Source organism: Aspergillus ibericus, assembly GCF_003184845.1.
Source record: "Aspergillus ibericus CBS 121593 unplaced genomic scaffold BO80scaffold_15, whole genome shotgun sequence".
In the NCBI taxonomy this organism is placed as follows: Eukaryota; Fungi; Ascomycota; class Eurotiomycetes; order Eurotiales; family Aspergillaceae; genus Aspergillus; species Aspergillus ibericus.
In genome coordinates, this window is record NW_020292113.1 from 211,306 (window position 1) to 237,354 (window position 26,049).

Sequence of the window (26,049 nt, forward strand, 5' to 3'; positions counted from 1 at the left end):
TCGAGCCTGGGTAATCCTGAGACTGATTATAACTACAGAATGATGGGCGGTTTGGGTATTGGTCTCGAGTCAGAATAGTTCGCTATACTATTTTCGCATACTCCTGCTATGATTCGTCGAGTGGTACATACCAACATAGACAAACCGGACTTATTGTGTCTAATGAAATCGGAGCCGAGGTTTGCCGGGGACACGGCTCACGTGTCGGGCAGATGCATGAATGGGCCAGCATGTCGGGTGAATATCTTGTGCCGTCAAGCAATCATTGGCTTCCGATAACTGATGGCGTGACTAGTTTGATCCTGCTAGCCATTTAGCTTGGACGCTAGACTACCTCTCTGGTTATGGTGGCTGGCATAGCCACGGCTTCGCATCGGAGAGGTCTCGGAAAAAACCAACAGATAAATCAGTTAATGGGGTGGAATGACTGCAGGCAAGTCGAGGCAACGGTCTGGTTGTCAGAGTGTTCCCTTAACCTCAGCCCTCAATTTCCAATGGTTTGCCTTGACCACATCATCCGATTGCCTTATGAATGACGGTCATAATATCCCTGTTATATGGCGTCGGATGAATTCGACGGCTTCACCTAGCTCGCCATGTGGTAGATTAACCCCGCTAGAAACAAGCAGAAACGGGCCCCCACCAAGCGGTCTTATCTTATGTATTTTCCTTAAATTTGATACTACAAGCTCTGTCGCCCTTCGTTATCCCTTTCGTTATAGCTAGGAGACGAGATCATCGATGTGTTCTGCAACATGACCGGCTGGGAGACTCTCATCGCTGACAAGCTCAAGGATCGCGCATCCAGAATCCCTCCGGACTGGATACTTTCAGAGAACATTCTGACTCAAATCAATGAGAACACCGACCTAAGTGCATTTGATATCCTAAGGAAACATCGCTTGTTGACAAAGGAGGAGATCAGAATTACAGAGTCCTATGACGCCCAGAACCTTCACCGTGATATCATCGAAGGCAGATTGACTTCTCTCCAAGTCTGCAAATCCTTTTGCAAGAGAGCTGCGATCGCACAACAGTTGGTATGCTTGCTTATCCCTCGCATCCCGTAGTAAAATCGTCGGCTGACACGTTCGACTAGACCAACTGCGCCACTGAGATATTCTTCGCAGAAGCATTTGAGAGAGCAAGGTTTCTTGATTACTACCTGAATAAATACAATAGGCCCTTTGGGCCATTCCACGGCCTCCCCATCAGTGTAAAGGTTAGACTACCTGTTTCAATCGCAGATGATGAGGATATGGAGCGATGGTCATTGTCCTTACTAACACTGTGGTCCTTGATACACAGGACAGCTTCAACGTCAAAGGACAAGCAACTACAATTGGCTTTGTGTCTTTTCTGAAGAAGCCACTTGCTGCGGAGAACTCGCCCCTCGTTGATATACTCCTCGCAAATGGCGCGATATTGTACCTCAAGACTAATATTCCGCAGACATTGCTGGTATGAGGCTTATTGTTCTCTTAATTCCTCGACTCCACGCTGATCTTTTCATCTTCCATCAAGACTCTAGACAGCGTCAACAATGTTTTTGGCCGAACTCTGAACCCTCACAAACTCAGCCTCGGCGCGGGTGGTAGCAGTGGGGGCGAAGGCGCCCTGGTGGCCTTACGAGGCTCCATCTTAGGGGTAGGTACAGACATCGGAGGTTCCATTCGCGCACCATCTCTCTGTAACGGCACGTATGGTTTTAAACCTACTGCAGACCGAATGCCACACGGTAAGGTCGAACTGGGAGACAGGCCAGGAACCCCCGGCTTTGTTTCAGCAGTCGGGCCACTCGCAAATAATGCATCGGACTTAACATTTTTCTGTCGAACGGTCCTCTCCTCAGAGCCATGGCGCCTCGATCCTACTGCTCTTGGAATTGGGTGGCGGCATGTGTCTCCAAAGAAGAGACTGAGCATCGGAGTCTATATGGGAGATAAGGATTTTCCACTATCCCCTCCGGTGAAACGGGCTCTCAAATCAGCCCACGCTGCACTCGAGGCAGCCGGTCACGCTGTACATCTAGTGACTAATGCCCCCTCTTTTCATGATGGGTTGAAACTAGCAGCACGATACTTCCTCTTTGATGGCAAACAAACCCTCCTACAGCATGTTCTGGAAGGCGATGAGCAACCAATTAAAGCGTTGGAGTACACCTCTCCCGCTACTCTGGCTGGAGTACAAGATCCCACATTCACGTTAGACGATGTCTGGGATGCTAATAGTTCGCTGATCGCGTACCGGGAAAAGATGGCTGAAGTTTGGAGGCATTACAAATTGGATGTTCTCATGTGTCCTGGTCATTATTCAACTGCAGGTCCACATGATACATATGGACCGCCGGTATATACTGTCATCTGGAATTTGCTGAATGTGAGAGCTAAAAGCGAAGCTACTTTGACTCTGTCTATGTTGCTGACACGGAGTACTTAGTTTCCTGCGAGTATCATTCCCTATCTTAAGGCTGATAAATCACTGGATTCGGAAATATGTGACGGCTGTAAGTGCTCTTTGACTGTATGGACTAACCACTAACTGTGTTACAGATGATGCAGATGTAGTACATGGAGCACCTACTGCTATTCAGATTGTTGGGTGGAAATTTCAAGACGAAGAAGTACTTATGGCTACTGAAGTTATTGATAAAATCCTTCGGGATCATTTGACTTTCAAGTCGGTGCTATAACATGTCAATGTTTTTTTCCCTCCGTTTGTCTATATTTGGCTTGTAACCAGGATGCTCGTTGCCGCTGTATGAAAACATCAACTCCGGATTATATATAAAGAGCAAACCCCAAACTATAACAATATTTGCTCGGTGGACCATACTGAATGCAACTCCTGAAACTGTCAAGCCGCGTTTCCTGTTTTCCCTTGGGTAATCCAAATCGTATGTGATCGTGAGCATTACTCATTCATCCCAATGTGCTCGGCGGATATAGGATCTTGAAAGGCACCACCACAAGCTTTGACTGTCTTTTTTATTTCTCCTAGCATACCGGCAGCGTAACCGGGAAACTCTCGGACTTCTTCGAGAAATTGAATTTTTACTGTCGAATGTATCCCTCCATTGATACCGCAGCTATAATAGGTTGTATCGGGTGACCTTTCCATAGCTTTGCTGCGTTGACAATGTGCCCAGATATAAAACGCCTTACGATTCTGCAAATCTTTCGGACGTCTTGACCAAGGTCTGCCTCTCAGCTGTTTCCATAGTGCCCATACAGCATTTATCTATGAATCTGGGGTGATAAGAATGCCAGGAAGGTTGTATTAAGTGACTATTATTGGGGTTGATGAACGGTCATGATGCATCATGCCTTACCTCTTGGAGGTAAATCTGAGCTCGAATTGAGATGCATGAGAGGAGCTGAGTATGGAGAGGGGGGAATTAACAGCGCAGGGGAAAAAAAAAAGAAGTCTCTGGCACATTGACTGGACTCGATTCACTTGTCTTTCGCAAGCATGCGAACAACAAATTTGCTCCGTGTTGATGAGGAATTTCTACAGCAGATCTTACGACATTATCCGAATGTGCTTCTTCCTCGAGTTCACAATCCGACCATTGCCAATTTGCATTGAAAGAATGTGATTATCAATCTTTCTCGGTATGAAAAGATCGTTGATGTTCCGAATGTGGGTTGTCAAAGCCTAATACAAGTCCTATGGTTGCTCATGACTCCTCGGTCCGGGAGTATTCTGCCTAGCCTTCTTCCAGGAGAGCTTCTGCTTGCAGGGAACAATGAGACCGGTATCTATAACCACATGTGAAACTGGAATAGTCCCTGTTACATTGACTAGTAAAGCGAAGACCAACCCAGGAGCATTCAGCCCCAACGAGATCACGGAATTACTGAAAGCTTATGTGGTCGTCACTATCATGATCAAAATTCTCAAAGGAAGAGCAGAGGAAGATACTCCAAGCACCGCGATACAATCTCGAATTAGATATTTCCAAACTCTAGAAAAGGCTACACCAGTACGGTTATGACCTGCTCGACTCCATGGGGCGATGGACGGGGCATTTAAGAAGATCTAACAACTGAAAGAGGCAAGCTAAAAGATGAAAGGAGGAACATGCTAGCTTTGCCCTCAAGAAGTGGCTTGCAGCTTTGAGACAGAATAACTATCCCCCATACCATCCATTGACTAATTCACTATAAAATTGCATTTAAGTTTGACTCGGCTATCAACAACCCCAGCCATTACGTACTTGTATAGCTAACAAACGCGTGTTTAGACCAGCTCGCTCCGACAACACAAGATTTGCCCTCGAGTCACACAAATCGCAATTGTGAGGGTAAGAGAAACTGTGCTATCGCAAGCCACAGTGGAAAATGGCGCTCGAGCTTTGTCATGGGCGTTGGGCATGGAGTAAATAGAGCGGCCTAGAATGTTCTGGGGAGACGACAGCCCCGGCCAAAAACGGTCTAGCTACGTTTGTGGTGGTCACATGGGATGCTCAGTTTTGCTCCTCCCCTTTGATTTTCGCACCTCCCTAAACAATTGTGGGATTGCCCATGCGACGCGATGGCCTCGTGTGCGTATTCCTCTTTTTTCTGAGGATTTCACCTATCCGTCGCATTCTCATCAAACCCGGTTATATGCGAGCTAACGACTGGAAAGTCTAGACTTATTGAATTTTTTTCATTCGTCCATATTGACTCTATATCACCAGGGTATCGTCTATATACAGATTTTTCTTTTTGTTTTGTCTTTAAGTCATGAAGATCCGAGACTCGCTGGGATCCCGGTCGGTGTCATAATCTGTGAATGAGTCTTCTCGTCCAAGCACTCAGACACAAGGAGGAAAAGAGTATGTGATGATCCAGCCTCGCTCTACTCGGTAGTCTCTCCTTCCACACAACTCACGCTGCCTCTGAACGAACGTCTGCCTCGAGCAAACCAGTCACACAGGACAATGAAGACAATGACACCATAAACGGCCGAGACATAGTTCATATCTGCCAACCAGGTTAGTCCAAAAGGCTACTTGAGGGGTCCAGGGTCAGGGAAAACTTACTGCCTGTTGTGACTGGCATGCTCGAAGGGAATGAGTACATGACGAGGCAGAAGAGAGTCCAGGCTAGGGTGACATAGTTTGCCACAAGTCCCCATTTACCCAGCCAGAAAGGACCATGCTTGATGTTGTCACGGCCACGGTACAAGAGACAGATAACGGGAATCGAGTATGAGATGTACAGCAGAGAGATACATGCTGTCACCATACTGTTGAACGCAGTGGAGGATCCGAGGTAGAGCAAGCCAAGCACAGCAACAACGAAACAGCTTGCGGAGTGGGCGGCAATCGGCACATCCAGCTTCTTGTTGACCTGTGAGAGCCACTGATGTCCAGGCATACCGCGGTCGCGAGCGAAAGCCCAAGCAAGACGTGACTGCCAAGTGTGGCAAGCAATAAGGCAACCCATGCCTGTCACCACCAAGAGAGTTTCCAGAACGATAGCGCCGGCCCTATTCCTCAGGGCCTGGTAGTAAAGTTCCAAAATGGGGACTCCGGTAGCGGAGTCCAAGAGTGCATCGAGGTCATTGATGCTGAAGAACATGGCAACACAATAGAACCATGCGGTAACAAATCCAAGGCCAACTGTTGTCATGATAGCAATGGGAATGTTTTTCTCGGGTTGTGGCACCTCTTCAGCAAGATGGGTGGCGGAGTCCAAGCAGGCGAAGATCCAGTTCGGGTTGATCAAACCGACAATAAATGCAATTCCATCCGACTTCCAACCGGTGGCGTTAGCAAAGTGCCCAAACACGAAAGACCCGCTTGCATGCGGATTGGCACAAGCCGGGACAACGATCAGAATGACCAAGAACGAGAGCAAGGAGATATACAGCGTGGCCTTGGCGACAGCGGGCAAGAATTTACCCCAGCAATTGAAGAGGTAGCAAAAGAAGTTGATAAGTTGGTATGCCACTACGGTATGCCAGGGTTGGGGAACACTGTGGTTGGTGTCAGCATTGCACACATAGAGCAGGCCACTTCATTCTGGTAGCAAGGATGGGATCATGAAAGCATACAATGATGGATGGCCAAGCTGCCACATTCCCACAACACCGGACCCGAGACTGAGGACAACACTGGCACTGGCGAAAATGGCACCCGCATATCCGAACCAGCCAGTAAGGTAAGACCAAAAGCGAGCATACTTCTTCGGAGCAAGTTCGTTCGCCCAGAAATACTGACCACCAGAGTTGGGCATGGAACTAGCCAGTTCCGAAAGTGAGGCAGCAACACAAGTCGAGATGAAGGTGATCCAGAACAAGCCGTAGATGATGAGGACCGTACCGCCAGAGCTGATACCGGTGATCAAGGACGCCGAGATACCGAACCACGAGTTGGACATGCAAAACGCAATTCCAACCAGAGAGAGCAGGGAGAAATTGCGCTGCAAATCCTGCGTGTAGCCCATCTCAGCTAGCCTGAGTCCGTCTGCATCTTCAGATCCAGAGACGTTCTCGCTGGACGACGCGTGGTTCACGCTCGCCTTCTTTTCTATATCGAGACCACTCATTGTTCCAGACAATTGTGGCAAGGGTCAGCGTCAAAAATAACAGCCGTTATGGCGGAGGAATATGGCGCAAAGGGCAATCGAAAGTCGCTGGTCCGGACTGCCGTGTTGCAAGGTGATCGCGTTGGAGGTCCTAGAGAGGTCTAGATCGGTTCGATTAAGACCACTGCTGCATAAGGGCTTATTGTGTTCTCAAAACACTCGGCGGAAGCGATTCGGTGCTGCTGCGGGACAAAGTGGCTGCGATTGGCACTCGGGTTGCCGGTTTAATGTCGCAGATGGGTGTCGCAAACTGTCGTCGGAGTTGCGAGGAGGGCAGATCAACTGTCGCAAGAGGGCTGAGAGGCTGTACCCGGCGATACGGCGATACAAGGATACAAAACGCCCGGGGCGATCGGGATTACAGAAGTCAATCTGTGTTTCGTTGCGTGTGCTTTCAGCTATCAACAAAGGCGGGTTGGTGTGGGACACGACAGCCAACGCGGAGAACAAGTGAGCACTAGACCTTCACCACGATGCTCGCAGAGAAGGACACTAGTAGAGGAAAGAGGAGGAGAGGAGAGGGGGTGAGAGGTGAAAAGTAGGAAGAGAGAGAGTTTGAAGATATGATGTGAGACCTGGTTTGGGATAGGTGTGAGTATTTAAGATCGAGAAAGCGCTTTTTCTTTTTCTTTTTCGCCCTCCTTCACCTTCGAATCAAGCCTCCTACGGCGTCCCCACCAGTCTTAACGACGGAAGGGTTCCCCATATCCTGCTTGCTTCGATGACGCTCCCCGTCTTCTGCCACTCCAGCAGCCGGGCTAACCACAACCGACATGGGTGGTGCAGATGCAGCCGAATCTCACGGATCCGATTCGCTTTCGTCCGCCTGGTATCGTCATCAGAGGGTCTATCCGGCTGGGAAATTAAGGTAGAGCGCTCAACAACCAACACATCGAGGCCGACAGGCACAGTAGTGTCCCCTGGCCGGAAGGCTCGTGTGGCGCTGGTGCTGCCGTTGGTGGAAGCACAATGGGGCTCTGGTACCGGAGACCACCGAGCGCTATCGTTGGCTGATCTTGGCTGCAGGGAGTGGCGGCTCCCCACTTGGTGAAGTTGGTGGGTTTGGGTTCCGACGACAGATTTTTAACTCCCTAGGCAGTAGGCACGGCAGCTTCAAGTCACACCTTTCTGTGCGTGTGCACCGGTGGAAGGCAGTTCCGCTTACGGAGCTGCGTACTTATTCCTTTTCGTTCTCTTAGAATCTTTGCAATCGTCATACCGTCCGTTGAGTGCGGTCCTTAGGCCGGTCGGAGCCATTTTGCCCCTTCGCGGTCTTCTGCCAGGACCGGGCCGAGCTCAAAAAGTTTCTCGACAGGGAGCACAAGTCTAGCCCGCATAACCTGCAGGGCCCTTCATTCTCATGATATCATACTCCCTTGCCAAGTAGCCATCTTCCAAGAAACCTGGGGTTCATTAGGAAAGCATACACCCGTATTCTCTCTGGTTATTGAGAACTTGTCGACTCTCATCCGAACTTTCTCCAGCGGCCCAGCTTCGACGAGACCACGGCCCCTCGCTACTTGGGAGGTTAACTCGATTGGCTTAGCCCAAACCCGCATTGGGGAGCCACCGCGCAGTGGATCTCATCTCAACCGGAGCCTCTCATTCGCAAGCAGAGGTCTCACGACCACGAGAGGAGAAACATTTGACTAAGAGAATTCACCGGGCTAGATCAGTGCCGGATCCGGCCGATAACCGGCAAGTGTGCTTCAGCCTTCTCGTACTTGATGCTGCGCAGTAACTTCGTACTTTGCGATCCATATCTATTATCGACTCTGCAGGGGACTTCTACATAGCAGCTGCCCAAGGAAAACGAGCAGGCGCATGCGAGAAATCAGAGACTGCGCCACGGAATGTTCCCGCAGCTAAAGCCGCCTTAAGACCCTCGTATCGTCAACTTTCCTTCTTAGGGGCCAGCAATCATTACCCATCCGAGCAGGCCACACCATTAAGTTTCCGCTGCCCGTTTTACCTTTAGCCGACGATCCTTGCTCTGCATCCGCGGTGGCCTACGAAGCACTCCGATGTCACGAGCCACGACGCCCGACCGCTTAGCTGTGTTTCAACCAAGCGGCTTGAATTATCATGCACATCGCTCCGTTGTTCCGAAGCGTCCATCCAGCAGTTTCCGACTTGTCCCATCGCAACGGATCATCGTTTTCTCGAGGCCAATCGTGGCCGACTTACTCGGTCACCACCCGGCGTCTCTTTATTCTCTTAGTCTTAGGTAGTCTCCGCCACAAAGCTGGGGCCGAAGGATTCCTTTCCCGCCTGGGGGATAGCGCGTAGATAAGAATGATTTCGCGGCATGCCTCATGACCAAATGCAGTAAGTCTGCACCCCTCCATCGATCCAGCAGTGTGTGTTCGAAATTCAAATGGGCTTCATGGCAGCCAGGAAATGGATCCTCTTTCCGGGGGGAAGGTTTGCCGGTTGTAGTGGTCCGTAGCGGCAATTAATTGATAGTAGTCTCTCGTAATATTCTCAACTGTCTTGTGGCCCACTCCCGGGGATGACAGCTGGGGTTTTTGTTGAGATTTGAGAGGAATGTTAATCTGCTGAGTGCTGACATCTCACAAGAAACTCGAATCGGATCATGATTCCTGGGCCCAGACTGACTGAAGTGGTGCCAATTGATTATAATATTTACATAATAATCATGGGGAATCTTTCGCAGGTCCTACATCACAAGGGAACCGGTTCGCTATTTTATTGCTACAAACTTCCCTATCAACCATCCAGGCCGTATGAAACCGGGATGATGGTCAGTATACACTAATGCACAGTGCAATGGTCCGGCTCTGATGGTCCGCTCATGGAGGAGAAACATTGACAACGCACCTTGGAACTATCTTTGGGGCTTTCCGTACCGATAATGCAGGATTATCATCACAATCAATCGAACAGATAGAAACGATTATTATTGTAGATATCATGCTATCATTCTTATCGGGTTATATCGTGCTACATGAGTTGGCCGCAATCTAGATCTGTTCTATCTTGATAGGACAAAGATATGTAGACCAGATAAAGAACCTCGGCTTCAATTGGGGATTCTTGATTAAAGGCGTGTGAAAACCAACAATCTATCTTCCTTCTGTTGGAGCAAACCGTAATACTGTCCGACAATTAATTGAACCCGTTCATTTCCCGAACATTTGATTGTCATCTGGACAGCTTCCTGAAACTGATGTCACATGACGAGACTTGTCTGTCCCGGATAGAATAGTTATATGTTGCTGGCTCGGCCTTAGACCACCCGCTCAATTTTCCTTTTCAGTCACCTTCACGTACAAATGTCAAATCATGTTCTGAATATCATCTTTATTTATATGTTCTTCCCATCAGGATAATTCTTCCTCAGAACAGAAACCATGGTACAGTCAATACCTTGAACCGGCCATGTGCGTTTTCTCTTCCAACACTGAGCACTTGAAGCAGAGACCACCATCTGCGCGACTATCTCCAACAGATGTCCAAGCTACCTGAGTAGCAGTACCTTGAAGACATGCACTATCACGTCTTATAACTTATAAGTAACAATAATAATGCATTTGATCTGCAATCGGCATGCTGCATCCTGCATCCTGCGACCGGCGGAACAAAGACACGCTAGGCCCCGGCCAGCCTCCCTAGCGGCTGACTAGCCAGGAACACCCGGCGACTCGGTCCCTTTTCCCTGGCTTCTTCCATGTTCCAGCTTCCTGACCCGAGGGGCTGTCCCTCCACACTATGCCCAAACACTTGTTTCAAGGTCGTTCACACCATCATGTTGGGGCGCAGATCTGCATCTTCTATAGGATAAGGCTGCTGGCAATGACGCCCCCAAGGATGCACTAACCACACCCAACGAACTGCTATCATAACTCCGAGTGAAACAGGGTCACTGAAGGATTGGTTGTGATTAGTGGATGTCGAGGCACTGCCTTTCTTGGCTGGTCCTAAGGAAATGAAGCCCTTCGCTTAGGTCTACCAGTGGCTTTCCTTTGTCACATAAAATGCCTGAGACACCGTTCACTGGGCTGCAGATGACCCTGTGATTCTAAACTGATCTTCTTCGATCGGTGTGATGGGAAGAAAATAGAAACAGCGCTAGATGCTGCGCATCGCTGCATGGGTTCGTCTTGCAGCTCATGGGCCCGATCGGCGCTATCATGCATGGGTCAGGACAGCAGATGCGATTGTGCGACCCAGGACTCCATGGTTTGGTACCACATATCTGTGGGCCCTTTCATATCCCTAATCATAGAGAGTTCAGGTCTGTTGATTCACTAGATTTCTATTCCGCCAACCATGAAGATGGTAACGAAAAACCAATGGCCGCTGGAATCTGTGTCTAGCAGGCGAGAAGTGCAACTCCTGGAAAAAATCGCCCCATTGTCATTGTCTGACCTGGTTGGTGTGTGTACTACCCGCTTAAATTGCTTACCCTCCTGATAGGCAAATTAATTCCTTTATAATGTACTCCGTATCTCTTACCCCTCCTGCCACTTGGGTGTTCTCTCCTGACTCGTTTCTTGCCACTCCCCCTCATTGTTTGCTGCCTCCGGGCCTTGAGACGACATTGACGTCCTTCCACTCCTTTTGAAAAGAGAGATATAATCCCGACTACTTACACTCCCTGCTCTTTTATACTTCTTTTGATCTTTGGTTCAACTAATTATCATTACTCTTTCAGTTGCCTCAATGTATGGTTCTCGTTGGTTCCTCTACTTCACTATCTGCGACAAAGGCATGAGTTATGTAGCCGAGAGCTGAAAAGAGACCCTAGATTCCCGGCATCAGACCCATTCCAACCCATCAGCAAGACAGGCATTGATCGACCACCGGCACCCTTTGTCTTTTCAAGGAAGAGAATGTGAGTTGTTATCGCTTCTTCGCTTCCCTACCAAATCTAGCCCAGTTTTGTGTATTTTCTTTGTATCGACGTTCGCCTTAAGGTGTATCCACGCGCAGGCTGGTGGCGAGTGAAGAGCAAGCCACCGGACTTGGTATGCAAGGGATCCCCCTGCCTTCACCTCAGCCACTTACGTGAACCACGACCTTGGAGGTTGAATGGACTAGCGCCCTGTATCAGCTGGTGCCCGTTCCAGAGTTAATCAGAACTATTCCAGATTGCTTTGTCATTGTTGTGGTTCTTGCCGTTTTTATACTATGCCTGGCACCCGCGTTTGCACTCGCTTTCACTGTTACTGAGTAACACTGATGGCCTAGTCACAGTTGCTTTTCTTCCAATTCTCTACACTCCTTTAGATTTGATCTTGTCCATTACATTTGATGGCTTTGTGTCTGTACTTATGCTCCTGGCGACGCGTGTAGTTGACACATTCGCTCATTAAACCGGAAACTCGGTCTCGCTCGTTTACTTATATCTGTCACTCATTTTTCGAACACCCACTCTCGATCATGCGCCGAAATGTCATTCTCGTGGCCTGTTTGGCTGCTCTCTCTAGCGTTTCAGATGCCTTTTGGCGTCTTCCTTGTCGTGGACGAAGCGGAGTGGCCCGGATTGATCCGTTGATGGCCCCGGGGAAACCATCAGACCACGTCCATGTGGTTCATGGATCAGGAGGTTCGTCCAATGATACTGTTTCCGCATCGTGATATCCTCGCTAAACCTGGATGAATAGGCTTTTCCATGTCGGCCACCGAGACAAGCCTCAAAAAAGCGAATTGCACATCATGCGGGGTAACCCAAGACAAGTCCGCATACTGGGTCCCCGCACTGTATTTCATGCATGAGAACGGTGATGCGGAGCTGGTAAATGAAGTAGGCGGCATGCTTGCGTGAGTGGCCAGACTTTCTTGAACGCTGTCGGTTGCTGACCAATGCCCTCAGCTACTATTTCCTGAACGGGGAGAATGTGACCGCTTTCCCCGAGAACTTTCGTATGATTGCCGGCGATCCGTTTCTACGCAACTTCCCTTGGCCAGTTCCCGACCCTCCGAAGTCCGAATGGTCGGGAAATCAATCATCGCAGTCTGCGCTTCGCCAAAAGGCCCTTGGCTTCAACTGCCTGAACTACAACCAAGCCGCTGAACCATCGCTGGGCCGCCATTTCCTGCCGAGCAAGACCTTCATGGACGAGCATTGTACTGACGGTGTTCGATTTGAACTAATGTTCCCTTCTTGCTGGAATGGCAAGGACGTTGACTCGGAGGATCATAGGTCGCATGTGGCTTACCCATCGCTGGTCATGGACGGAGATTGTCCGGAAGGCTTCGAGACCCGTCTTGTGTCGCTTTTCTATGAGACCATCTGGGACACCTACGCGTTCAAGAATAAAAGAGGCACTTTTGTTCTCGCAAACGGCGACCCGACTGGGTACGGCTATCATGGGGACTTCATGTACGGCTGGCAAACCGGCTTCCTTCAACGCGCAGTGAACGAATGCACCAACCTGTCTGGCCGGGTGGAAGACTGCCCCATATTTGACCTCCAAAGCGACTCGGAACAGGGCCAGTGTAACTTCTCAGTACCAGATGAGCTGGCAGATGAGAATGTATATCTCCACAAGGGCGGTCTTCCGAATAACATTGCCATCCAATATGGACCTGCATATGCAAGCCCGGTCAAGTATACCGGCTCAAGCCATCATACCTCCCCAGCTGTGCCAGAACCCAGTGTCTCCATTGGTGCCTCTGTCAATGTGGGGGATGTTCATATCGGAGTCACGACCGCCGCCCCTTCAACTTTTTCGACCTCGACTGCTCCCACGACACTCTTTTCAACCTCGACGGCTTCTTCAGCATCCACAACTAGACGGGTGCCGGCTCCCACCACCGTTTACGTTGAAGGTGTCTTCACTCAGAAGATAGTTTATGTCCAGCAAGTGTTCACTGTTCTCACGGACGAAACCGGAGCACCTGTTCAGACCGAAACGGGGAAACCGGAGACCCTTTCAACCTCGACTTCCACCATTAATAAAGTCCTGTCCACGATTGTGACTACACCGACCGAACCCCCTGCACAGCACAATGGACATTCCCACCATGCCCACAAGCGTCATGGACACGGGCATGCTCATGGGAGATAAGCCGGCTAAATATCTACACAGCAGACGATTGATACGATGATTATCTCTGAAAAACCAAGGCGCCTTGTCCGGTCTATTCACGGTCTGGAATATCCCAAGCTCAACCCTTGACTTGGATTTACTTCAGCACGCGGTTCCATTTCTTCAGTTCTACTTGTAACCTTGTCTCTTTATCGTGTACATAATTACTGTCTGCTCCTTGTCTGGAACAGGTGAAATTGCAGAGCACTGCCTTGCTTTTCTCTTGATGAGAGCTGGAATGTGTTTTGTCAGATATGGTGTCAAATATTACCTGCTGATCTCAGTATGCTCATTTTTAAGACTGTTCTTTCAATGCTCGCCACGGGTTAGATGCAATGGCGGGATTACTCTGTATCCTCCCAGACTACATGTATAATCAAGGATCCTGAACAATATCTATATTGAACTATCAGACTCTAGTTCGATAATACATTGATTTCCATCCAATTCTACAGCATATTTACAATCGCCCAATTCTAACTCATAGACTCCGCATCCCTTCCACTTCCACTCTATATACCTCCCCAACTCCTAAACCGGTATGAACCATCGATCCCTACTCACTGACAAGTCCCCGAATTCGCATTCTCATCTTGCTACAGTTCACAAATAACAAACACATTAGCCTTATCCATCTAAACAGCCCTACCCTGCGCTACTCTCCCCTAGTTGAGGGCTCGCGGCAGCAACCAATAGAAGAAATTGGGATAAAGAACATGACTTACAAGACAATACCCACTGGCACAGTTCCCCATACTTCCATCCTTCGTGCATGGCGCACCTGCAGGGAGCTGCTTCTCTTTGCGTCAGTATTCAACATTGGTACCAATATAGACATGTGGAGTGTAGAAAGGAGATAAATGGGGGTTAGAGTAACATACATCCCGAGCAGCGAGGTTCAATGCCGGAGAGGCAATAGCAGTGCCGAGGAAGGCGAGAGTTGCAAGGAGGGTGAATTTCATTTTCGGTTTTGTTGGTGCTGTTGTTTGGGATTGAAGATGGTTTCGTACTTTTGTTCTTGAGGTGTTGTGAAGACGGAAGGTAGGTAGAGGTAGGCAGGAAGGAGGTATTTATACCTTTTGTTTGGTATGAGATTGGCATGTGTATGAATCATTGACTGGGAAATCAGTGTCCATTGTTGATGCGTGCTGGGGGGGTTAGTCTACGGGGTAATGGTCCTGGAACTATTTGGGGGATCTACGGGGATTAGTGGGGATCGATCAGTCAGGGGTGGCGAGCGTGGGGACTTGTTTTCTGTCAGAACTCTGGAGTTAGGGGGTGGGCTCTTACTTCGTGCTTCCTGCTTCCTGCTTCCTGCTTTCTGCTTTGTAGTGACTGAGGGTAGGTATTAGGGGTGTTGAAGAGTCTAGGATGGGCTTGAAGCTGCTTTGAGGTAGAGGCTTGGATTGGTTTAGATTTGGGCTTTGGACATGGTTCTTAGGGGATTGCTCCCTTTCCTTTGTTCTTGGGAGGACTTACTAAGCTCCAATATAGGATTAGTTAGTTATAGTTACCGATTGATGTCTTCCAGCACGATCTTCTCTCCCCATCAGGTAATGATATCCCTTGGCATACATAATCTCTCACGTTGGCTCCACTACCCACTATCCCTGGCGGTCGGATGGATCAATAGACCAATGTGCCTCGTTTAATATTATCCGTGTGAATATTTAGGCATGTGAACGGCAATCATATGCCTGGTCGGCTAGGGATAGCAGATAGTCGATGACAGTGGAGCAGGCCCGACCTCCTGATACTACGTGGTTGGGAATGTTTCTATATAAAGTCACCATTACCGTGCACGGACACGCCTTGCTTCGACAGCATCATTGCTAGTCGTGAGTTAGCTATAGACGACTTAGAACATGATTGTGAAACGTAGTAATCGAGTCGAACCGCTGGAGGTTGGGGCGAGACAGGCACCGTGAGGTACTCATGAGACTATGCAGGTTGCTCTTCCCTCGGAACGTCATAGAAGACACAATTTCCATTCCCGCATGATTCGGAATACAATGAATCCTTGCCTCGTGTCCATCCTCACGAGTGAGGCGGACGTTAGGGAGTCGGACCGCTTATCAATGCCGGTTTGGTTTTGCCGAACCAAAGCTGCCACTTCTTGGTAGGTTTCGGTAACCCAGAGGTTCACTATTCCTGGAACTCTCCTTCCCTGTTTGTAAGCTTTGATGAGACGCCTACAATCCTGGTCCGGTATTGACCCGGCTTAAAACAGTTGTGCCGGGGACTATGGGGTTGAAATGCCGTGAGGACCACCGACTCGGCTTCGCTTGCGGCTGCATCGGATGAAGTGAGGCTGATAATGCCATCCCATAGATCAAGCTAGGAGACACTCTTTACTTCGTGATATGGACAAAAGGTTACACGACATTCTGTCTGTTTCAACCAAGATGGAGTTTTGCCTATCTTGCTCTTCCAATCATCCTTCCAGAATGGGTCGGCCGGAGGTAATAGCCCTTCAAATCAGCACGTACTCATACTGAATGAGCCCAGCAATGGTAAGAAATATGGACTCGGCACTCATCGCATTGGAAGTACTACGGGCGACTTTACCGTTTGGGATCTAAGTGTCATGCCAGCTTAGTTGTCGAGCATAGCCACCTACCTCGCAATATTGCAGTCAACTGATCGGGAATTCAAGCGATTGTATAGAGACAGCCGACACATCAAGAAGAAAAACTCAGCCCGGCGATGTATGTGTGTGGCAGACATCCAAACATCCGAGAGGCATGAAGAGAGAAGCGCCTGTCGGGTCCCGGCCGATCCGAACGCCGAGCCGGTGGCCTGCCCCTTCCTGGTTCCCTCAGCTCCGCGATACATCCATCCTTTCACCGCCACTACTTTGTCATCTACAATGTGGCATCATGTCATCGACTCCGGGTCGGTCCAGTCGGCCACCTCTTGGAAGTATGCGTCGAAGGACGAAAAAGGCGTGTGAAACTTGCAAGCTGCGGAAGCGGAAATGTGACGGCCATGAGCCATGCGCCTTCTGCCTCAGATACGAGTTTGATTGCTCCTACGGAACTCAGCCGCGAAAAAAGCGCTGCTCATCAAGCACTACAGGGTCATCGGTGAGGCTGCGAGAAAGGCCTTCCTCGCCGGGGCTTGGAGCAAGAGCCAATGTCAATCAGCAGCAGATGGAGGCGAATTCAGGAACAGCATTCCCTCATCTTTTGGGGAAGAGCTTGAATCCTCAGAATCCACCCAAAGTATACGGCTTTAGCTGGAATTTGGGCCTACGGGATGAGCCCATACAAACCTTTACCAACATAGCGAGCTTGATCTCCAAGGAGGACATGGAAGATCTTGTTGGACATTATCTAGAAAGGTTACATCCCGTGTATGCTGTCCTCAATCCGGATATCCTTAAAAAGAAAGTTGCCTCACGCTGGGGAAATCCTGTCGCTTTGGACAGCTATGACCCGGTTCTTTGCGGTGTCGCGGCCTTGGGGTCCTTATATTCTGGCCATCAAGGACACCGAAATGAAGGAGCATTGATCCAGTGTGCAAAAGAGATCCTTGAGACAGCATGCATCATGAACAAACCATTATTACACCACGCCACTGCATGGCTCTTACGTACCATCTATCTCCGGAGTACCAACTGTCCTCATGCTTCATGGATGGCCAGCTGTTCTACGATGCATATCATTGAGGCCGCAGGAGCTCATCAAGATCCGGGAAGGGTCTCTCTGGTATATTCGGATACAGCGGATGTTGTGGTCGATGAAGAAAGCCAGCGCAGACTCTTCTGGGTTGCGACGGTACTCAATACGTGGATATCATATGAATATGGTCGGTCCCGTGTCATTCTACGCGGCGTCTCTTGCATGCCACCTTTGCCGCGAGCTGGCGATTTCACCGCAGACCTGATTTCGTTATTTCAAATTTCCGAACGGTTGGACCCCGACCAGACCAATAGGCCTTCAGACTTTGAAGATATATTGGCTCGCGTGGAATGCCTAATCTTTACTCACGACGCCTTGATTCTTTCTCAGAGTAATCTAGCCCTCACGGTATACCGTCGCCTGCGGGTGGCTGCTTCTAGCATACCAAACGATGTTATAAGCCGCATTATTCGACTAGGTACTGAAGGTATCGCTGCTGCAGTACGCATGGCTGAAAAACGCTGTCCCTGGTGGCATGTTGCCAATGTCCCCTTTCAATTTCTCTGTATCCTGCTTGCGATAGATTCCCGAGAGTCCCTGTCACACGTGGGCCACGCCATGCGTTCGTTTAAGACGATCGGTATGCACTTCACTACGCCTACTGTCCACACCGCCATAGATACTATTGATACTCTGATCAAATTATCGCAAAGGAAGAAAGAGCGGGAACTGAGCCTTCTGAAGGATAGCGTCCAGGGTCAGAATGCCGAACCAGTTGAGCAGGGCTCAGCATCTGCCCAGGCCTACGACGCGCCTTGGATGGGAGAAACAGTCAATTCAACTGTCCTTGAAGACTGTGACTGGGACTGGGACGCATTCCTTAATGCCGAAATCCCTCTTTTCGACGACGCGGGATATGGGCAGAGGTATGGGTGATGTTTGTGTCGGCTACGTGAGGACTAGTTGTATCGCGATACTTTCGCTACCATGATGCACGCATTGCTTAGCAGGAGGCATATTTATCTGGTCATCGGTATCCATTTGCTTCCAATGCTTTCGGATGAAGATCGCCGCCAACTTGCAAGGTGGAAGCGGAAAGAGCGGGTGTAGCGGAAGGGCGGGCAGAGCGGATGCGTGCAACCAGCGGTATATATCCCGGGACAACGACCCTGACTACGCTTTTCTGTTGAACCTTGTATGATGCTCCTTAATCAAGTTGATCCTTACGCCTTTGTTCGATATGCAATCCTTCCTTCAGTACCGACGTCTCCGCAGAGACCTGCAGCAAAGCATCAAGTTGCACGGCCCGAATGCCGCTGGGGATCCGCATTCACAGCCGACTGGAGACATCCTGGAAGATATCGATGATGCCCAGCTTGAGGGGCAGCTAATATCCAATGGCTCAAGCACTGTTATTCCTCCAGCCCCTCACGACGCCTGCTCATCACAAGGACTGCCCGGGATTGCGTTGCATAATGGGCAAAGAGTGACTGTGCCTGGCGTCAGCGTCCAATCTGCAGCCAAGATTGGACAAACCAATGAAAAAGCAATTTTTCTCGTGGGGTTCGACGGTCCAGATGACCCGTTCAATCCGAAGAATTGGCATCTAGGACGAAAGTGGACAACATTGGGCATTGTTGGTACAACGGGCTTCCTAGTGGGTTGGGCTTCATCCATCGACTCTGCGGTGATCAAACAGGGAGAGGAGACATTTGGGGTCAGCGAGGTGACCGAGTCTCTGGCCACTGCGCTATATCTGATCGCATTCGGATTCGGATCTCTTGTGGCGGCGCCTTTCTCAGAGACTGTGGGACGCAATCCCGTGTACCTGGTGACATTGTCGGTGCTTATGATCTTTATTATGGCATCCGGTCTATCTCCAAATATAGGAGCCCAGCTGGTATTTCGCTTTATTGCCGGACTATTCGGATGCACGCCGCTGACGACTTTTGGCGGCAGTATGTCGGACATATTCGATCTTCTGGACCGCACTTATGCATTTCCAGTGTGTTGTGCGCTGTCTTTTTTGGGACCCTTTCTCGCTCCAATGGTCGGCGCCTTCATTGGTCAAAGCTCAGCCATCAGCTGGCGTTGGTCAGAATGGACATCCTTGATCCTTGCTGGGCTGATTACAGGCTCAATCTTTCTCTTTGTTCCTGAGACCTACGGCCCAGTACTTCTACAATGGAAGGCTCGTCATCTCCGCGCCATTACTGGCGACCCTCGTTTCATGGCTGAGATGGAGCTGCGCCAAACTACGTTGCCGATTCGACTACTGCATAGCTGCTCCCGCCCATTCAAACTATTCTTCGGAGAGATCATGGTAGCTCTTTTCACGATGTACCTGGTCGTGGTATATATCGTCCTCTTTGGCTTCCTGACTGGCTATGAATTCATCTTCGGTCGCACATACGGCTTCTCTCAAGGATCCGTGGGCCTGACCTATATCGGCATGAACGTGGGGTTCTTGGTTGCTCTCGCCACGATCCCGCATGTGTATACGTCGTATAAAAGACGATTGCAGGCAGCCATCGCCAACGGCCAACCCAGTCTACCACCCGAAGAGCGACTCTGGTACGCCATGTATGGCGCCCCATGGCTTCCAATCTCCCTTTTCTGGATGGGATGGACCAGTTATCCGTCAGTGTCATACTGGTCTCCTCTAGTCGCATCTGTTGCCTTCGGGTTCTCTGTGCAGGGCATCTTCATATCCAGCTATCAGTATCTAATCGATACATATGAGCTCTTCGCTGCTAGTGCACTAGTGAGTGCGACATTCATGCGATATCTAGCCGCGGGGGCCATGGTTATCGTGTCAATTCCGATGTACACAAACCTGGGTGTCCATTGGTCGCTTACGCTGTTGGGATGCATCTCGCTACTGATGACGCCGGTGCCATATATCTTCTACAAATTTGGGCATGTGATTCGGCGAAGGAGCAAGACTGCCGCAGCTTCATAGGTAGCATTGTCTCCTGAACGGAGCGAGCACTGACTCGGTGGCTTCACCTCCCAGTTAGTAAATTACCGTCGGCATTGGGATACCTCAGTTGGACATATGCTTGGTAACCACGGTCAGTTTAGCGATCATATGAGTCTAAATTTTGATATAGCACGTAGCTGATTAGCTCAAAGCAACCTTTCTGGGTCACATTACTAAATCTCGGCGTAGCCTAGTCGTAAGCAGAGTTAATTCAGACGAACACCGAATTCCGTACCCCTATATCACACCGACATGCGATCCTATAAGCTTTTGAGCCCGTAGATGACAAAGAACCACATGCATGCTCTATCGTGCTGAATAACATGGGATTGGCGGCAGCGGAAATCGTTCCGCAGCAATCACATTACTTCAACGCCGGATGAACTCCGGACTCCGAAAGAAATCACGTTGCGGGACTATAAGGCTGTTGGTAAATACTCATTCTATATAGAGATTGCTTGCTTTGTATTTATATGGATGTTGAATTACAGATATCAAAGCCGAGTCCCAAATGATCTGGGCAGGGTGATCGCCTGTTATTCTCTATCTAACCATGGCCCGCCCTAAGATCTCAATACACATCCACAACCGCCCTGACGACGCAATATGTGTCTTTTCTACCCTTGATACGATATCTGGGGAGGTAGCGATTACATTCGAGCATAATATCAGCTACTTGGACGTGAAGATATCCTTTGAAGGTGCATCATCTCAGCTGACAGGCTCGTCCATTCGCATGCTAATCGGTGACATTGCAGGTCGCACAACCGTGACGATCAGGAACGATTTCGGGGGACAAAGCAAGGCTGCTGAGACTTTTCTTCACCTGGAAGGACATGTCGATGATAAGCCACTGTTGGAAAACGGGACCTCACAAACCTTCCCCTTCGCCTTTGTTGTCCCAAAGGCCCTCTCGTCTTTTTCATGCCAGCACTCGAGCCGGGATACACTAGTTCCGTATGCGCATACGGAGCTACCTCCCTCGCTTGGGAGTCGGTCGTCATCTTTGTATTCTTCTTCAAGGAACGAACCAGCGATCGATTCCCAGTGTCCGCAGGCGGTCAGGATAGAGTACCATATCGTGGCATCGTTTCTTCTCCAAAATACCCAATCCAGGTATCCGGTCAGTGCGCGAAGGGAAATATGCATCCTTCCTACCGCAAAGTCCGAGAGACCTCCGCGTCCATTCGCCCCCCCTTTGATCGATCTCTGTGCCCCTAAACCGGGGGTTCAGCCCTTCACCGTGCACAAAGACCTCAAGCACGGCGTTTTCCAAACCCGACTCGGTCGACTTTCCATTCGCGCTGTACAACCAGATCCCATTTCCATGGGGCTGCACAGCGGCCGCCCAGCACATACGTTACTTACGTTGCACATGCGCTTCGAGACTTGCCACAATATTGCTATTCCTCCTCCTGCCCTAAGCCGTATAACCACATCCCTGCGCGCGATAACATTTTTCAGTACCTCTCCTTGGACCGAGATACCCACGGATCCGGTTGCGGTACGGAAACAGATGCGGTCTGGAGTGTATGTGAAGACGGTGCAGCTGGGAATGAGGGAATTGGCTTCTGTGATCTGGGAAGAATGTCCGGGAGATCAAGGCGAGCAATCTGGGAAAATAGTATATGAGGCAGTCGTACAAACTCCGGTTCTGCTTCCGAACGATAGAGTTTTTGTGCCGACGTTCCATTCCTGTTTGGTTGCGCGGTGCTATGAGCTCCTGGTGAAGGTTTCCTATCGTGGTAGGAATGGGAGTTTGCCTGGGAGGGTTGCGGTGGATGTGCCGGTCACGGTTGGGGTGGGGTAGGATGGGGTCACTCTATGGTGTTGGTGTTGGTTGCCCTGGGGTGAGGAAAAGCTGTACTCTAGTATTCGATTAGGTCAAATCAAGACGGAGTCAAGCCTGGTTACAATATTCCCAGGCCTCTTACCGGCATGAAAGCGAAAGCCAGCTTCATCTTCGTCTGTGGCCTCGGTTGCGTGGGGTATTTCTTGTAATGGGCTGGGGAGGTGACCGCGAGATCCTGAGGCAGAAGTCGATTTCTGGGAGTATAAACCCCCCCCCCTCTTTCCTTCCTGCATCCTCGACATCTCCGCTCATACGAGTGCGCCGTCGGTTTTCCATCCCCCCATCTTCGGCTCTGCTGTTAGCGATAACCCTGTGGGATTCGTTGGGTCGGCGTGACCATCTTGAAGGCTTTGCAGGATTTGATGGTCAGGCTTTGGATAAGTGCCAGCTAGAAGTAGGACTGGGGGCCAAGGGGGTTGCCAGAAAGAAAGTATCAGTGCTACTAGGTCCTTGGAGGGTTCAGCAGACATTGTTTTGATCCCGAGCAGACGAATCGAGACAAGTTACGAGCTACCAATGTAGTGGATAAAGTAAATCGAGTATGCCAGCTATCCAAACGGTCTGTTACCTCTGTAGAGAGCGTAGTCTTTCAGGAGGCAGCCCGTTAGGCACTCTGTGTCAGTCTAACCAACCGAAACCGACTAGGCTCGTTATTAGTATGGGAGAAATACCGAATATCTTCCTTACGGCGAAGAAAAGCGGAAAGTCTGATGCAACGCGTATCGCTGCCTAGAATATTCAGCGCTCACCCCACAAACAGAACGACGGGGCCAAAAGCGGCACTGAAAAGGAACCCGAAAGGGCCAGGCGGGACTATTTCTGGATTCTGGAAAAGAAGCCGTCTGACGGGAGTGACTAGATAGTGGGACAGCCTGTGGGGAAATAGATTAGCTTTGCGGTATGGGTGCTACTGGATACCTCCCCCGGTTGGGATTCAGCGCCTTTCATTACACAATCTTTCTAACACTGGTACTCTGTGCACGCTGTGCGTCTACACCAGATCAGAGTTATGATGAACCAGTCGAGAGAGCGCTCCAAAGCCAAAATGTGTGGAATCCATCCGGGCAGCGCTTGGCTAACCAGCTGTCTTCCATCACCGCCACGCGAGCGGCCTTCGGATTCGTCGGATAAGGGTCGAGGAGCCAGCATGTGCAGCAGACGCTAGCTCCTCCCCCGGAAGGAGAAATCGTGATCATCGATACTCGACAGCCACTGGCCATCCGCTTCCCCGTATCACCAGTACTACTATCCACAGGGTGCTATCGCGGTCCTACGCCCATTTGCCGTGTCGCCGGGTGGGCCGCCAGTCCTAGCCGGTTCTGCTTATCAAGCACTGAGATAACGTCCATCTTATATGACGCTCATTGCCGCCATTCCATTGAGGCGCGTTAATTCATGCTGTTTCCCAACCCCAGTTCCAACAACAGACCGTCGACTGGTCTGAAGGCAGCTTAGGTGAATTGCAACTCCATCGCAATCATGGTTCACTCAATGCTGTCCCCTCCACTGGACCTGTCCCATCACTTCTCCTCGCTTACCAAAAGACGTGAGGCGAGTGAAATAAAAGGCCTGTATAAGTACTTCTTCATCCCAGGCATTGCAAACCTGGCCGGCGGTGCGTCCGATCCCCTTTTACTTGCTTCTTTCCGCCCTTCTTTGTTCCCTTCTTCTAGACGCTTCGCAGCTTATTCCCCCTTTCTCAACGGTTGCACTTTGTACCCCACTCATTAACTACTTGCGACATCAGGCCTGCCGAATGCGTCATTCTTCCCCTACGATACCCTTGAAGCCACCGTTGCCCATCCGGAGCGTTTTTCCACCACACCCGGCAATGACCAAACCAAGAACCCCGGTGACTCCCAATCAACGGAGCGGAGAATTGTCCCGAAAGAAAGCCAGACCACCAACCTCCTGAAGAAAATCGACCTTACCACCGCCCTACAGTATGGGACTGCAGAGGGCTATCCGGTTATGGCCGATTTCGTCCGGCAGTTCACCCGCAACCACCTTCATCCGAATGTCCCCTATGCTGGGGGGCCTGACACCCTCCTCACGTGCGGTTCCACCGACGGTTTCTCCAAGGCCATTGAAACCTTTACCAGTCCCTGGGATCCTCGACGGGACTGGATCAGCCAACGCGAAGGTATCCTGTGCGAGGAGTTTGTATATATGAATGCAATTCAAACTGTGAACCCGCGGGGACTCAACGTCGCTCCAGTGGCCATGGACGCACAGGGCATGCTTGCGCACGGAAAGGGCGGGTTGGCTGATGTTCTCGAAAATTGGGATTTCAGAAAAGGCCGCCTTCCGCACCTGATGTACACAATCACGTAAGTTTGTGCCTATTGTACTACCATAGGCGTCTGAAGTCGGCTAACTCTGCTTGTCAAACTGCAGGATCGGCCAGAACCCGACGGGCGGAACCTTATCGGTTGAGCGCAGAAAAGAGATCTATGCTCTCTGCCGACAATATGACATCATCATCATAGAAGATGATCCGTACTGGAACTTGCAGTATCCCTCTGCTGCGGCTATGGAGGCCCAATTTCGAGGATCAGCTGCTGTAGATGTAACCCCGCGCAATTACAACGCCCATGGCCGGTCCTCCGGGTACGAGTTTCTCGATTCCTTGGTGCCATCGTATCTCTCCGTCGATACGGACGGGCGTGTCGTGCGCCTTGATACTTTTTCCAAGACAATAGCGCCGGGTTGTCGTCTGGGTTGGATTACGGCTCAGCCGGCTATAATCGAACGGCTGACTCGCCTCACAGAGACGTCAACTCAGCAGCCATCAGGGTTTGTGCAGGCCATGGTGGCCGAACTGATTGTGGGCCAGCAGACTGAAGACGGTCAGAAAAACAAAAGTAAAAAGAGCGAGCAAGCCTGGCAGATGACCGGCTGGGTTCGTTGGCTGGAGGGACTCCGCGCGGGATACGAGCGGCGCATGCAGGCAATGTGCACGATTCTCGAAGAGGGCAAGTATTCCATCGACGCTGGTAGTGTCTCCGATGATACACACGATGAGGGCGCCTGGGAAGTCCTGGATAAGGTGCAGATGTACGAGTTTTCTTGGCCCACCGGCGGCATGTTTGTTTGGATCAAGGTCTGCATCGAGACACATCCTTTGCTGCACCAGTTCGGCCAGGAAAGGCTGAGCAAGGCCTTGTGGGTGCATTTGATGCAGAAGCCGTACCTCTGCCTGTTGGGTCCAGGAACAATGTTTGCTCCTACGCCGGAGGTTCTGGAGCGGGCGCAGGAATATTATAGATTGTGCTTTGCGGCGATGCCTGCCGAGGACGTGCCAGGGATTAGCCAGAGGTTGGTGGATGGATTCCGCACGTTCTGGCAGCGGAAGGATCTAGATGGCCTGGACGATGATGAGGAGGTGGCCCTGAAAAGGCTGCAGGTAGAGAGTTCAGTGAACTTGTTGGGAGTGGGCTACTAGGCGGTTAAATATTCGAGCACATTTGAACATCATACTAGCGTCAGACACCATGGTGACTTATCCAAGTAACTGAAGAGAATGGTAATGATTAGCATGGGTTTGAATAAATCAGATGAGTCGAAGCACAATTTGTTGGGAGTTGAAAAGCTCATAAGCCAGCCAGTTAACCAGTCCTAATTAAAGGCAACGCCGAAAGCCCAATAATTGCAACACCACTGGATCATTTAAACCTTTCGTATTGAAGGCAAAGAGCTCGGTGAGCCCCCTACAAATAAACTACTGAAGATAGCTGAAATATCTAACACTTGGACACTGATATATATAAGCGCCTTCAATCGAATGAAACCAATACGATCGTAGATTATAGTAGTTTTGAAGTAGTCCATGTAACCTAAGCAAGTCAGGGAAACCATCAAAAGAACGAGAAATGTATATTGCCAAAAAAAAAAAAAAAAAAAAAAAAAAAAAAAAAAAAAAAAAAGAACGAGCAGCAATAGTAGACTAGACCTA

The 26,049-nt window shown here is 50.0% G+C and overlaps 8 protein-coding genes across 8 annotated transcripts in view; 7 read left to right on the forward strand and 1 right to left on the reverse strand.

Annotated features, from left to right (window-relative positions):
* Positions 1 to 438: 438 nt before the first annotated feature.
* On the forward strand, positions 439 to 2,979 carry BO80DRAFT_424253 (amidase). Its single transcript, XM_025719238.1, has 6 exons — positions 439 to 1,040; positions 1,100 to 1,222; positions 1,309 to 1,461; positions 1,525 to 2,379; positions 2,440 to 2,506; positions 2,553 to 2,979. The coding sequence occupies exons 1-6, from the start codon at positions 756 to 758 to the stop codon at positions 2,690 to 2,692; spliced, it is 1,623 nt and encodes a 540-aa protein (XP_025576208.1). The 5' UTR covers positions 439 to 755; the 3' UTR covers positions 2,693 to 2,979.
* A 1,810-nt stretch (positions 2,980 to 4,789) lies between these two features.
* Positions 4,790 to 6,919, reverse strand: BO80DRAFT_46028 (putative choline transport protein Ctr). The gene is made up of 3 exons (XM_025722383.1): positions 6,046 to 6,919; positions 5,030 to 5,967; positions 4,790 to 4,970 (listed from the first exon to the last, which is right to left on the reverse strand). Exons 1-3 carry the CDS (start codon positions 6,537 to 6,539, stop codon positions 4,846 to 4,848), a joined length of 1,557 nt encoding a protein of 518 aa, XP_025576209.1. The 5' UTR covers positions 6,540 to 6,919; the 3' UTR covers positions 4,790 to 4,845.
* Positions 6,920 to 7,169: 250 nt separating this feature from the next.
* BO80DRAFT_45984 (uncharacterized protein) lies at positions 7,170 to 7,783 on the forward strand. The gene has a single exon (XM_025722365.1). It carries the CDS (start codon positions 7,300 to 7,302, stop codon positions 7,627 to 7,629), a length of 330 nt encoding a protein of 109 aa, XP_025576210.1. The 5' UTR covers positions 7,170 to 7,299; the 3' UTR covers positions 7,630 to 7,783.
* A 3,961-nt stretch (positions 7,784 to 11,744) lies between these two features.
* Positions 11,745 to 14,017, forward strand: BO80DRAFT_424257 (DUF1996 domain-containing protein). Its single transcript, XM_025719239.1, has 3 exons — positions 11,745 to 12,150; positions 12,209 to 12,365; positions 12,418 to 14,017. The coding sequence occupies exons 1-3, from the start codon at positions 11,985 to 11,987 to the stop codon at positions 13,613 to 13,615; spliced, it is 1,521 nt and encodes a 506-aa protein (XP_025576211.1). The 5' UTR covers positions 11,745 to 11,984; the 3' UTR covers positions 13,616 to 14,017.
* Positions 14,018 to 16,488: 2,471 nt separating this feature from the next.
* BO80DRAFT_46083 (uncharacterized protein) lies at positions 16,489 to 18,347 on the forward strand. Its single transcript, XM_025722411.1, has one exon. It carries the CDS (start codon positions 16,516 to 16,518, stop codon positions 18,193 to 18,195), a length of 1,680 nt encoding a protein of 559 aa, XP_025576212.1. The 5' UTR covers positions 16,489 to 16,515; the 3' UTR covers positions 18,196 to 18,347.
* On the forward strand, positions 18,348 to 20,383 carry BO80DRAFT_46084 (MFS transporter). The gene has a single exon (XM_025722414.1). It carries the CDS (start codon positions 18,500 to 18,502, stop codon positions 20,219 to 20,221), a length of 1,722 nt encoding a protein of 573 aa, XP_025576213.1. The 5' UTR covers positions 18,348 to 18,499; the 3' UTR covers positions 20,222 to 20,383.
* A 1-nt stretch (position 20,384) lies between these two features.
* Positions 20,385 to 22,181, forward strand: BO80DRAFT_46085 (uncharacterized protein). Its single transcript, XM_025722415.1, has 2 exons — positions 20,385 to 20,672; positions 20,734 to 22,181. Exon 2 carries the CDS (start codon positions 20,796 to 20,798, stop codon positions 22,050 to 22,052), a length of 1,257 nt encoding a protein of 418 aa, XP_025576214.1. The 5' UTR covers positions 20,385 to 20,672; positions 20,734 to 20,795; the 3' UTR covers positions 22,053 to 22,181.
* Positions 22,182 to 23,573: 1,392 nt separating this feature from the next.
* Positions 23,574 to 26,049, forward strand: part of BO80DRAFT_353401 (PLP-dependent transferase) — a gene marked incomplete at both ends in the record, with an annotated part of 3,962 nt that continues 1,486 nt past the window's right edge. Inside the window, 3 exons of the mRNA XM_025715661.1 lie at positions 23,574 to 23,709; positions 23,842 to 24,424; positions 24,492 to 25,507. Of these exons, the coding sequence (XP_025576215.1) occupies positions 23,574 to 23,709; positions 23,842 to 24,424; positions 24,492 to 25,507 (1,735 nt within the window). The remainder of the gene's footprint in view (positions 23,710 to 23,841; positions 24,425 to 24,491; positions 25,508 to 26,049) is intronic.